The 13657-nt window shown below is 31.1% G+C and overlaps 2 protein-coding genes across 2 annotated transcripts in view; one reads left to right on the plus strand and one right to left on the minus strand.

Moving 5' to 3' along the window:
- The window catches only part of LOC126846124 (small G protein signaling modulator 1-like), a 28318-nt gene that overhangs the window by 9938 nt on the left and 4723 nt on the right, over positions 1-13657 (plus strand). Inside the window, exons 5-20 of the mRNA XM_050585298.1 lie at positions 3591-3698; positions 4851-4943; positions 5408-5626; positions 6166-6233; positions 6312-6451; positions 7190-7330; positions 7795-7946; positions 9304-9371; positions 10263-10430; positions 10492-10626; positions 10730-10919; positions 11220-11502; positions 11611-11874; positions 13015-13108; positions 13141-13250; positions 13518-13617. Coding sequence (XP_050441255.1) covers positions 3591-3698; positions 4851-4943; positions 5408-5626; positions 6166-6233; positions 6312-6451; positions 7190-7330; positions 7795-7946; positions 9304-9371; positions 10263-10430; positions 10492-10626; positions 10730-10919; positions 11220-11502; positions 11611-11874; positions 13015-13108; positions 13141-13250; positions 13518-13617 — 2333 coding nt within the window. The remainder of the gene's footprint in view (positions 1-3590; positions 3699-4850; positions 4944-5407; positions 5627-6165; positions 6234-6311; positions 6452-7189; positions 7331-7794; positions 7947-9303; positions 9372-10262; positions 10431-10491; positions 10627-10729; positions 10920-11219; positions 11503-11610; positions 11875-13014; positions 13109-13140; positions 13251-13517; positions 13618-13657) is intronic.
- Positions 346-2349, minus strand: LOC126846258 (uncharacterized). Its single transcript, XM_050585541.1, has 4 exons — positions 2184-2349; positions 922-1077; positions 687-860; positions 346-576 (listed from the first exon to the last, which is right to left on the minus strand). Exons 1-4 carry the CDS (start codon positions 2277-2279, stop codon positions 397-399), a joined length of 606 nt encoding a protein of 201 aa, XP_050441498.1. The 5' UTR covers positions 2280-2349; the 3' UTR covers positions 346-396.

Genomic DNA, 13657 nt, shown 5'->3' on the forward strand with positions numbered 1-13657 from the left:
CATCAAGTATAAAATCCAAAATGCGCATAGGGGTATAATCATTGATTTTCGATTATACGGGCAAGCGGGTTTTGCACAAAAATATAAAGGGGTACCTCATCATAGTTTAGCCGAGTGGATGTAGTGGAATCCGCATTCTACCTATATCTAAATTGTAATGACAGATAACCCTTTACTGACGATGAGAGACCCACATATACATCAGTCTACATATTTTTGCACAGCACCGCTTATCGGTATATTATATTTGAAAATTATGGAATTTTCTTTTGTTATAAAAACAAATTTAAAACAGATATGGTTTTTAATTATTATTATTGATTTTTAATTTGTTATTCATTCCATTTTAAAGTTATACGTCCAAATTTTACATTTCATAAAAAGTATATAGATAATTTATTTCGCCAATACTTCCCACGGTCTCAATATTTCAAAAACAAACACGGTACATCCAATAGTTGTATCGTTTTCATCCGTATAGTATAAATACAATTTATATGTACCATAGAAAAATTTCTTAGGAATATTCAGTTTTTGTACCAATGTTAAATCCAATCCGTCCATCTCATAAAACCCCTGCAAAGTATATGATTTCTTTATAATTATAACTGCCAACTAGTTTTAGTTCACAATAAATAAAACAATTATTTATGATTTATAGTGAAAAGATAAAATAAACAAATTACTGAAGGTACTGGGCATTCTAATACACTGGTATTGTTATTATTATTGGTATAAGAAGTCCAAAATTCTTTTCTAAAAAAAGTCTTCAAAGTTGTGCATCCGTTTGTCGTGTTGAAAACATATGCATTATCTTTCCATCCTCCTATTCTATCCAGTATGGCCATATTAAATTTAAGCTGAAATTATTAATTAGGTAATCAAATTATCTTGTTACTGTATTCTTGAAAAAATTCTCACCTTTATAGAATCGTCAAAAGGTACGTCCATTGTAATATTCCCTCTTATTTCTGTTTTTGTTTTTGTAGCTCTGTGTAAATGAACGTTAGTTTTTATTAAATAATCAATTTTGTCGTCGCATTGAAACACAGCTTTAAATTTTACCTTGTACTCACCCTAAAAAAAATATAAAACCCCTATAAATAGCATTGTTATGAAACCCGTATTCAGCACTCCTTGTAATTAGATGTCTTAATTTTAAAAACTGGGCTCTTAATATCTAAAAAAATTACTTTTAAACACGTTTAATATTTTTTAAACTACCTTTGGATATTTATAAACAAAAAATGTTGTGCTAAAACAATTAATTTTGTTCTATTAGGAGATATTATTTCTAATTGTAGTCATTCAAAATATGTACCATATAAATTATAATCATTTTTGTGTTGATTTCATACAGAATGGCCAGTTCAATAATATCTTTTAATTAGGTACAATAATAATAACAAGGTACAAATACAGTATGATTTTGAACAAGAATTTTGATATAACTATTTTATAGAATTTGACTTCAGATTTTGTGCAGCACGTCTAGTTTTATTGTAAACCGCTTTTAATGGAAACACGATTTTATGCATTTTTCAACATGATGTGTATACTTCAAAATAAAAATAAAACTTTTTTAAAAACTATGCTTTTCTAAAAAAAATAGTAAAAACGTGAACTAAAAAGTAAAAAATAATTCTACTACAAGAACAGTTTACCAATCAATTGTAGCACATTTTTTTTTCAAATGACAATATGAAACTTTGAGAACAACCGAAAATGAATTACAATTTTAAATAATGTTAAACATCTTTAATTGTTCATTAAAAAGAAAAGCGTGGGCCATATTCAACAAAGTCTCTAATAAATTTATCAGATAATGTTTTATATTGTGTTTTTTTGTAATTTAAATTTGGTTCAATATTAGCGTGTGACACGTATTAGTGAGTGAAAGATAAAGCAAGTAAAAATATAAAATTAGTTGTGATTATTTGTACTTGCTAAATTTATTGGTCTTAGAATTAGGTATGTGATATTAAGTTTTTTTTGTATGTACAATTTTTTCAATTTTTGTTACTTTAACAGTTTCCCACTATTTGGTTATATTAATTTTATAGTTGTATTATCTATAAATAGTTATATAAAATGGTTATAATAATTTGTTCCAACAATAAATTTTAATTTGTTTTAGAGTGAGATTAATAGATATTATTCTCTAGTTAACTAAATATACTTACAAACGGTAAAGTTGGATAGTATATTCTTTCAGTGTATATTATACCGGGTATAGATATTATCAAAATAAATAAAAAGTTTAAAATTATTTCTTCCATTTTATAATTAAAAAATAAAGTTTAACTTACTTTTTTAATGACAAAATTCAAGCATGGAATCAAAATTTGAAATACTGTGTCAAATGAAAAACTATACCGTTGTGTTCTACCGTTGGAATAAAAAATACCACGTATTACAGATAACGTTCATTAAACAATATGTTTGCTGTATTATTAATACACATTTTTGGTTCTATATTCGGCTTTTGACTACTATCTATTTGCCATCTATATTGTGTAGTCGTATGATATCATCATGCCAAGGTTATGCCAGATGTATATTATCAGTATTTTTATTCTCTCATCGAGAATATTACATAATTACCGTTGTTATACTACACATACATAAAGTATATTATTCTATATCATATATGGTACATTAATACTCTAGATATTTAAATGTGAATTTGAACCTTACACTCAAAAGGGTTGTATATTTTTAAACAGACAAAAAAAGGGTAAGGGAGTAGGTTTGATTCAAGTCCATACGTGGGGGGAGGGTATTCCTGTCTGTATGTACAAATTGTATAAGTGCAATACTGCAATAGATGCCCCCCCCCCCAGAAATGCATTATGCTACGCCTATGTGTAGTGTAAACAAAGTTGAGCATTATTCAAAAGAATAAATGTATTTATTATTTGTCGAATATCATTTTTTCGAATGACTTTTTATTAGGAAAATTATTTGAATAATTCGATTTTGTTGTCCATCGAATTATGTTATTTTTAGTTTATTCAAGAAAACATATATTGAATAATTTTGTTTTTAGTTATAAAAGATGATATTTTTGTTAAAATAATTAAGTTTCATCAATGGAAATTACTATTGGTCTAGTTCAAATAATTCGTTTTTGTATTCCTTTTAACCATAAACTATAACCTGACAGATATATACACGATTTCCGTTTTTTAACTACCTATTGAGTTATGTTATCACTTTTTAAATGATAATAGTTTTAAAAAACCAAATTATTTTTTCAATGTTATTTTATGTTGAAGGTTTTTATGAGCTCATTTTACTAAAAAAAAATAAGTTTACTTTATGCTTCTCACTTATATAGTACTTATATAAATAATAGAAATAAATTAGTGAACAAAAATGAAGTGCTTCCCACAATAATAATAATCTTCTGTATCATATTTAACTAAGAAGCATCATCGATTTTTTACATTACAATAATAGTTGTATTGTTTCAAATAGAACTGTTCTGAATTTTGGTGTGATTGAAATGTATAACTACACTTGGTACTCAAAGAGTTCAGTTATTCATTTGATACACGATATTTATTGGAATGGACAATATTTTTCAGGCCATTGTCGTTATTAATAAGAAGGGATTCGCTAGCTCCACAGCGAATCTGTCCATGCATGTTTAACAGAAGAAACTCATTAACTTGGTTATTATTTGGCAATGAAAAGTAAGCTTCGAGTATACAGTGTGTTAATTAATTTGAAACTGAAAATGATCCAAATTTAGTTTGTGATGTAATGCATCTATTATAGTATGTTTTTTTAAAATGATATCAACGCTTCATTTATAGTTGTAAAAACTCGAAATTTTAAAAAGAAAATTTTTTAATTAATCTATACCATTATATACGGGGTTAAATTAGTATTTGACTGAAAATGTAATTTGCAATTACTGAAAACAACATTTTTTTTTAAATAACAATTTAGCTACCATCCCTAAAACTTGTGAAAGTAATTTCAAGTTTATTAACTTTTTTTCGCAGTTTTTAACTGGATTTATAAATGCAAGTATCCTGGGTAAATTCGCATTTTATTCTTTAACTAAAAAATAGTATCGGACCAAATAAAATCTATTTGTACCTAAATAAAACTCAGTTAAAAAAAATGTTTATTTCTTAAAACGTGTAAAACGATTTTCCAATTCTGAATCACATACTTTAATTTAGTAAAAAAAAAAAATGTTTTTTTAGAGAATTCAATTTTACCCGGAATTCAATCTGTTGGATATTCATGATGTACGCTAAATTTAAATGTTTTATCACGGTCTTCTGCGTTGGTCCACCTTTATTGTCTGGCTAAACATGTATAGTTTTCTGTAGATTAAAAATTATTTAAACTGTCGGAGTCTCGTATGACTGAACAAATAGTCCTAAAATATTTGCGTTATATCTCATACTAAATCTGCTAATTTTCCAACAAATTACGCATTGTATATGAAATGAGATTATTCATAAACTATTTGTGATTTAAAAATGAAATAATAAATAATTACGAGCTATGAAATTTAATTTCTTAATAATTTGGTAGTATTGCTGTGAGCCGTTTTTTGATATTTATACAAATTTCCAAATCTTATAATTTTTTTTTCAAATACTATTATTGCATACCTAATTTTTAATTTTTTATAAAAAAAAATAATATTATTTATGTATAAGGTTAGTTTTGGGTCACAGCATTATTCGTCAAATTAATGTAAGGCACATATTATTGCATCATTTAATGAACAATTTGACTTTCATACCTTTTTTTAAAAGATTCTCGAGTATTATTACATTGATACGAAATATATTTTTTTTTCAATTGCTTTAACTTCCTCCTAGGGATAGAAGGAATTCTGTAAGTCAATCGCGACAATGTACATGTATGTTAACCAGAAGGCGCTCGTTGAGTTGGTTACTATTTGGCAGCGAAAAGTAAGCTTCGTATAATTCTCAGAAACTATTGTTATATTGGCACCAGTCTTTTAAAAAAAAAAATAGTAAAAGTTTGTTAGGTTATGGGTTCTGTTGTTCATCTCTTATATTATTAGGAAGTATTCAATAGTAATTTTTCATTTACTTTAATTAGATTTTAAAATTATATATTTTGATAAGTACTAGTACATTTTATAATTTTTTTTTTATTCACACTTACTATAATTCGTTTTGCTTAAAGCATATGTACACTATATAGCTAGCTAGCTGCTTCAATAAACTCAAACTTTGCGATCACCAATGTGTATTACAGTAGGTAGGTACCGATTGGATAACATTTGACGAAGATATGTAAACAAAAATGCATACCAATTAACACAACGCAAACATAGTACTTAAACTTTGGTCGAAGATGCATTTCAATTGTTATTTATTTTATGTATTCGCGTTTTCACATAATATAGCGGAGACAGTTGTGCGACAAGAGCAGCATCAGTGAATAGCACTTTAACCGGCAGTATAACGATGTCAAATGCCCATCCGCCTCCTCTGACCAAGAAGAATTCAGCTGGCAGTGGATTAGGTCCGTCTTCAAATGCACTTCCCAAGTACTTGTGGATCCGATTGGCATTGTTTGAAAAACTATTGGCCGTTATCATAGATCATCTCGTGCAAAACTGCAGGTCAGTTCAACCAACCAAAATATATCCAACAATGAATTATTAAACTCTATAGTTATGACCACAGTTGGGTTGATCTAACCAAAGTTGTTATTTAATAAAAAGGAATACATTTTTTTTTAAATTGTTGGCCCTATAAGGTACCTTTGAGGCTATAATTTTTTTATCTATTGACTTGCTACATGAAGAAATTCGTTTCGGCGGCTTAAAAGATACCGTCGGTCCTGACACAAAAAAAAAAAAAAATAAAAAAAAACACATTATGGTAAAAACAATTCCTTCTCAACGCCACATCGAAGTTAAATATAATTGTATGTTATTCAAATAAATACTATATGAATCATAATGTTCGTTAGTCAATTTGAATAATATATTATGTTCTTATTTTAAGTAATACGTTATTCGATTTGTTTTTAGTTCGTAATCGTTAATTAATTAAATGTCAGCCAACTTTGGTTTTTTAACTCGACTGCTGTTGCACCTTTCGGCGTCGAACCTTTCACCTTGAGAAAATGTAAAGAAAGATTGTTTTTCAATTTTAGCAAGTACTACGAAAAAGATTCTCTGGTAGCGGATCCGGATTACGGAAGCATTTTAAGTTCTCTCCTGGGTAAAATTGATACTATGCTTTGTTTATGTAGATGTAATGGAAAAAAATGTGCTTATCACCTTTTGTTTTTCGTCTTAGTTGGACCGTGCGCTTTAGATTATTCTCGCACCAAGTCAAACGATCAATTTTGGACAGATCCGCCGGCCGACGAACTCGTACAAAGGCATCGCATATCTAGTGGGTACCATATGTCTCCGCCGTGTCGTACTCCGATTAACGTACGTTTATATAACTAATGTTTTTTTTTTTTTTTTTACACTATTTACATGACTTGAGGTTACTCCCACTTGGATGTCTTGACTAGTTCGCCAGCGTTTCGGAACACTTGTACGTTCCATCTTCAGGGCTGTGGTTCGATGTTGCTCGTACCGCGCTCTTCTGCAGACTGACCGATTCGCTTCCGTGAGCGTAAGTTATATACCATACCCCCCACCGCATTCTCCGCTTCCTCTTGCCGCTGCCAGCTGTTTTCTACGGCCACGCCCCTTCGCCTTGGCCGGCTGCCGCATGACTGATTTTCTGGCAAGTTAGGTAGATACAAGCTGATAGGACAGCTGGCAGCAAGACACTATTGGCAACGGAAATCAGTCATGCGGCAGCCGGCCAAGGCGAAGGGGCGTGGCCGTAGAAAACAGCTGACAGCGGCAAGAGGGAGCGGAGAATGCGGTGGGGGGTATGGTATATAACCTACGCTCACGGAAGCGAATCGGCCAGTTTGCAAGAGAGCGCGGCACGAGCAACATCGAACCACAGCCCTGAAGATGAAACGTGCAAGTGTTCCGAAACGTTGGCAAACTAGTCAAGACATCCAAGTGGGAGTAACCTCAAGTCATGTAAATGTGTAAATATAATACCCCACTCAAGTTTCAATCATTTTTGAATGTTTTTTTTTTTTTTGAAGAATTAAGGAAGTTAATAAAAGCAAATATGTTTTTTTAAATATAATAATATTGCAGTATCGAAGAAATTTACACGCTACCAGTAACGAGGACGGTCAAAGACAAACGCCCATCTCCGCCAAAGACTACGTGGAATCGTTACATCAAAACAACCGAGTCACTTTGTTGTATGGAAAAAACAACGTTTTAGTTCTACCGGTAATGTGTTCTTGGAATACTAGCTTTAGCTGTTAAGTTTTCATTCCTGAGTAGTGTACAGGTCGGGTGTATTTTAGCAATGTTGCTTTTAGAAAATTATTTGTAAACGTACATGATACGCTGAAAAAAACCACAAAACAGTATTTTTACAATTGGCTATTTGAAAAATGACTAGACGAACAGTAAACAAAAATTTAGTGAAAATATACTAAATTTACTTATTTTAGTTTTTGTTCCAAAATCTTGTAATATTTATATCGTAACTCTTTGCTTAGGAATACTTTGGGGCTTAAAGATTAATCTCAATTTTATATATCATTATTAAAATATTGCATTTGTATTCTAGTCAAATCAAATCATTTCGAGTTTTGAGTCGAATCACACCCGAAAGAGTAGTCAGAATATTACACTTGTATGATAATACGAATTTTTGAAGTGAAATAATTAAATGTATATTATTTTAGAAAGACGTACCGGAACCCATGGCAGGATATTTATCACTGCACCAAACTCCTAGTTCTTTAATTATTAAATGGACTCCTAACCAACTGATGAATTGTCATTCTCCCGGCACAAATCAAAACGATAATCCTGAAATCGACAATAGTGACAAAAGGTTTGCTTATTTTTTTACTCTTTTATGATATATTATTTTATTGTGACATATCGACGATATTACATAAAGGGGCCGGGAATCAAAATCTACAGTTTAATATAGATTTGTGTTTGTTGTTACTTATGCAAAGAGCTCACTACATTACCATTACAGTACCTTTGCACAATGATCCATCACGTATTCTCGTCGTATACTATAATCCACACTATCGCTTTTTAAATTACTTTTAGAATTTAATTTCGGACTCCAATTTTTATTAATTAAATATCTACAATGTATACCTTTAAACAAATTCATATAACTATATTGTTGACTCATTTCCCCTATTAGCAATCAACTTCGCAAAATCGGATCCACCAAAAAAATAGTTATTATTAAATATTGATTTAGATTAAGTGTTCCTCAAACACATTTTTCAGTATTAAAAAAATGTGTAGCATGTCAATTAATTAAAACATTAATTTAAAATCAATTGTAATGGTGTTTTTTTTATCGAGTGAATTCAGGCTTCAACATCTAGGTTATAAAGCCTATAAACAAAATTATACAATTATTTAACTAATATTAAATTCTTAATTTCTAAACTATTTACATATTTTATTGTATGGTGTTTTTGTAACATAGTGAAGACAATTTAAATAATTTATTTCAAATTTAAACTAAATGATGTTATAATTGCTTCTGTTTTAATTAGAAAATACTGTACTATGTTTTATATTTGATTAAAAAAAAACAATTATCTCTTGGATGATTAGTAAATGAAAATATTTTTTTCTGGTTTCTCCAATACGGATGTAACTAATGATAATATAATCGAAATTTATATTATGTATACAAATATTGGTAATCAGTGAATGTATGGCGCGATATACAACATTTGACCGTACATAAAAGTATTGGAATATGCCTGATTTTTTTTACCAAGTAAAACTAATAAATAAATAAAAATAAATATATAGGTAGAATTCAGTGGCGTGTTCAAGAATAGAATGATGGGAAAATTATCCCCCGGCCGCCCTCATTGATGTTTTTAAAATTTAAGAAATAATTAAGGTCGATGAATTCTTGTTATAGGCAATTAGTTGAGTTAGGTATATTTTATCACAGTTTATAATACCACAAAACTTTCATAACCCACTTAGTTACTTGTTCAACTATTATAATAGTATAGGTAATACTATATTGTTCAATATATACTTAATGTACTTATGCACTAATAATATATACTAAATACAAATGTAGTTTAAGACTAACCTACTTAATGAAGAAAATATTAACTTTAAAGTAATTACTTGAAACAATATATTATATTATATTAATTACATGTATATATATATATTTTTTTTTTTTGTTACAGCCAGTTTTGGGATTATGCTATGAATGTCAATGTAGATGAAATAGTGTACGTCCATTGCCATCAGCAAGGTATTTTATACTAACAAAATAATTTACAGTGATAATTCATAATAGTATTGATATATATATATATTCAATTATTATTATTTTTACCTATACTTTTAAGCTGTACAAGTTAAAAATATACTATCCGAAAATAAATATCACCTGATAGTACTTTTACCAGCAATTTGATACATAGAAGTGATAACTGCGATAGGAATTGTAAATGGTAATATTCTACCCGAAAATTACATTACCTAATGAACATAAAGCATTCGAAAGTACAATAATAAGAAAAATAATTAATATTAATTTTTTCTCCTTCGACAAGTGTATTTACCTAAATTTATTAATTTGGAAACACATAAAATAGTTTTTTGTTCAAAAAGAATGAACCATGGGTGTTTCAACCCGGGGATATTTTGTATTTAAGCATATTATGTTGACATTTTTTTTCTTGCGTCTCTGACTGTGTTCAAGTTGTATATTGAAGAGGCAATGAAAGAACTGAGAATAAAAACACAAAAAGAAGTTCGAATAGCAGGAGAAAACGGTTTACGCAGAAAGAAAGATCTATAAAATATACTTTTTAAACAGAATATTAAATAAATAATAGCTACGGAATGCAATTGAACAAAATTAAAAATACAAGGCTCTAAAAGAATTAAGGTACAAGAGGGAGACGTGGAGAGCTGCATAAAACTAATCTAAGGTTTATTAACGACGAGAAGACATTTTTTCGAATGAATAAAATATTTCGATGGTATATTTTTGCTTTTAGTTTCATGTTTGCGACGGCGCACTTTTATTGAGTAGAAAATCCAGGGGAAAACATAATTTTCGAAAACCCTTCCTTTTTTAAACCTAAATTCCCATCAGAAGTTAATATTTGTGATTTTTATGTACTGATATAATTAGGAAATGACAACGGTGGTACTATTGTGTTAGTGGCACAGGACGGCGTGCAACAACCACCAATACACTTTCCACAAGGCGGTCACTTGTTGGCTTTTCTCACATGTTTAGAAAACGGTCTTCTACCCCACGGACAGCTAGATCCTCCGTTGTGGCCACAACGAGGCAAAGGTTCGAATCGTACGACAACAGTTTTTTTTTAGTAGGTTTTCATTGTAATGTGTTATTGTAGGAAAAGTTTTCCCCAAACTGAGAAGGAAAGGCCGTGCACAGATGCAGGATATCTCCAACGATCTGTCCAGTTCTACAGAAGAATCTCGCGACTATGTGTTTCAAATAATCAACAAAGCCAGACACGAAGAATTCCGTAAGGGTTTTATTTATACTAGATGTTTATTTCGCAGTATAGTTTTTTAGCGCTTTCTGTGTAGAATATAATAATTGTGTTTTACGTTTCACATACTCGTTAGTATCGAGAGGGGAAGAAATTTTGGACTCTAAAATCTGGTCGATGCCGTCGGCCTCGCACAGCATGTTGAACAGAGTCAGAGGTCATTTAGGATCGTCGTCGACCAATTCATCATCATCTACGTCCAGCAGTCTCGACCCCGTTGCTTCTCCTTTGTTGATAAGTACCAGTAACCAAAACAAAGACACTGGGTGGGTAACTTTTATTCATTGTTGGTACCGAACACAGGCCATATTTCCCATATGTCCCCTTCCCCCAAAAGAAAAATGTATAAATCTCAAACTATAACTTTAAGTTTTCGCAATGCTTTTATTCATCACGGTATTTCTACTGTCTACAGATTCGATTCGAAGCGTTTATTTGATAATGGATTTATTACTTTCGGCTATAATAAGGCCTGGGACCTGGCCGTTTTGTTTTTTTAAATGATTGAACAATAGCTAAATAACAATGAAATTCGGGTAAATATAAAGTAGACGTGTTTATTGCAGCGATTCGTTACAAATTCTCTGCGAGACTATGAAGAAACAGATCATATCCAGAGCGTTCTACGGTTGGCTGGCGTACTGTCGCCACTTGACCACTGTTCGCACTCACTTGTCGGGTCTGGTGAACACCACAATAGTGGAACCCAGTGGTGCTGCACAGGCCGGACTGACCGGCGAGAAATGGCAGCTGTTCAAAAACGATTCGAAATTTGGCAGCGACGACGTCAAGTTTGAAATTTTCCGTCTCACCTATTTCGGCGGCGTTCAACACGAAATCCGCAAAGAAGTATGGGCGCATGTCGCAATAATGAAAACAATAGCTCGATTACACAATTGTTTTTTTTTTTTATGTAATAACGATTTGTGGTGTGGTACACGTGCGTTTCGCATATAGGTGTGGCCATTTTTGTTGGGTCATTACGAATTCGGAAGCACGGCCGAAGAACGGACCGCGTTGGATTTGCGCTGCAAACAGGAGTACGAGACCACCGTGTCCGAGTGGATGGCCGTCGAGGCGATAATCAGACAGAAAGACCGCGAAACCATGGCGGCCAATCTGGCAAAACTATCCAGCGAGAGCACGTCGGGCGGAGACGCGCCGCCGCCACCGACAACGCCGAACGCTTCCAAAGTACTCAGCCAAGAGCTCAGCAACGATGTAAGCATATGCTTATTTCCATCATCTAGATATTGTTCGTCCGACTTCTAGTCTAGCTCGTCGACAACGATAATAAAACCGAAATTTCTTTAAGTTACACCCAAGCAGAGATGGACATTTTTCACTTAGGTTAAAAGTTAACTCGATGACTAACCATTTTAGTCATCGCAAAAAGTTAACTTTTCAATCATGATTAATTTAATCATACAATAACAAATAAAATCAGTCATGAATACAAATTTCAACTTTGAAGTACGATTAAATTAGTCATGATTGAAAGAGTTAATCATGGGCTAAAGTTGAATCAATCATGATTAAAAATAAATTAATCGTGACCAATTGTTAAATTAGTCATAATTAAAAAAATTAACTCTTTTGTAGGTACACACGAATAAAGTTATTAGAGATTTAAGAAGTACATTTTTTTAAAATTTAATATTATTATGTATTACGTAAAAAACAAATTATTAATTACGAATGACAATGATTAAAAATATTAAAAATTTCAATCATGATTGAAAAATTTAACGCAAATAATAGTTAAATTAGTCATGATTGAAATATTTAATCGTAGGAAATATTTAAATTAATCATGATTGAAAATTTTAACTCGAATAATAGTTAAATTAGTCATGAGTAAATGAAATTAATCACGGATAATAATAGTTAATTTAATCATTATTCGTGGTTATACGAATAATCAACTTTTACTCGAAAAATTAACTAAATAATGCAATCAACTCTGCATCCAAGGCGTCTTCCTGTTTTTCACACGGATATGTTTTTGGGCTGTATACAAATAGTTATTGTTTTTCACCTCCATTTTCGCGTTATCGTACCCCCCCCCCCTATTATCTCTGCTATCCTCTCTTGCCCTGTCCAGCCCTCCTCTTATTTCCCCCCCCCATTCCCCTCCTCTCGTGTCTGGAGGGGAATATGGGCTGTGAAATAAAGGGGAGGGTACGGAGAGGGAAACGTAAGGAGGAAAAACATATCCATGATTCTAGATTTTTCAATAAAAATAAAAAACTTAAAATCCTAAAAAAGAACGGGTTTTTTGTGTTTCTTATTATTATTTTCGTAAGTCATTTAATCGTTTAATTTTTTAAAAAGATGTTCTTATGAAACCTCAATTCATAGGTTTTCGAAGAGAACATTAACTTTTCTTCTGATGAAGATAACCCGCCGATCGTCGACGAATCTCAGCCCGAGATAAATAATCCGTGTAAAAATGGTATTAATAAAAAACTAACTTCCTACTAACAGTGTCTTTGCGGAAAATGTTTAATTGGCAATTATTTAATTTTGATGATAATATAGATAGCGTGCAATCCGGACAAACCGAAGAAGAGCCAAAAACAAACAGCAGCGACAAGGTATGTAACGATAAATTAGTTTTATTTTATCAGTAGACAAATATGATACTGGATGGATTAAATTCTGTAAAATATAAGAGATAGATAGAAAAGTGTTTAATTTACAAATTAAAAACTAAGAAGGCAATTTGTTAATTTAATGGTCTTTGTATTTTTACTTCTTAGGCTATAGGTATGCCATAGCACAATTATTAATGACTTTTTGAGCTGTGTAACTGTAAAATATGTTTACAGTGATTAAATTGTTAACTTTTATTGTACTTTTAGAGTTCTTTGTCGTCAGACGAGGGATTAGGAAAAGACGAAGGCACGGAAAAAGAAAGTTTTCAAAGTGCATTTACAAAAAAACTTCAAAACATATCCGAAGGTAATTAAAAATGACGTTAACAGATTGTGAGATCGGTGAT

The sequence above is a fragment of the Adelges cooleyi genome, unplaced genomic scaffold (assembly GCF_023614345.1).
Source record: "Adelges cooleyi isolate 19-005CV unplaced genomic scaffold, UGA_ACOO_1.1 ACOO_flye_CR_arks_rails_tigmint_CR_PRNA_9, whole genome shotgun sequence".
In the NCBI taxonomy this organism is placed as follows: domain Eukaryota; kingdom Metazoa; phylum Arthropoda; class Insecta; order Hemiptera; family Adelgidae; genus Adelges; species Adelges cooleyi.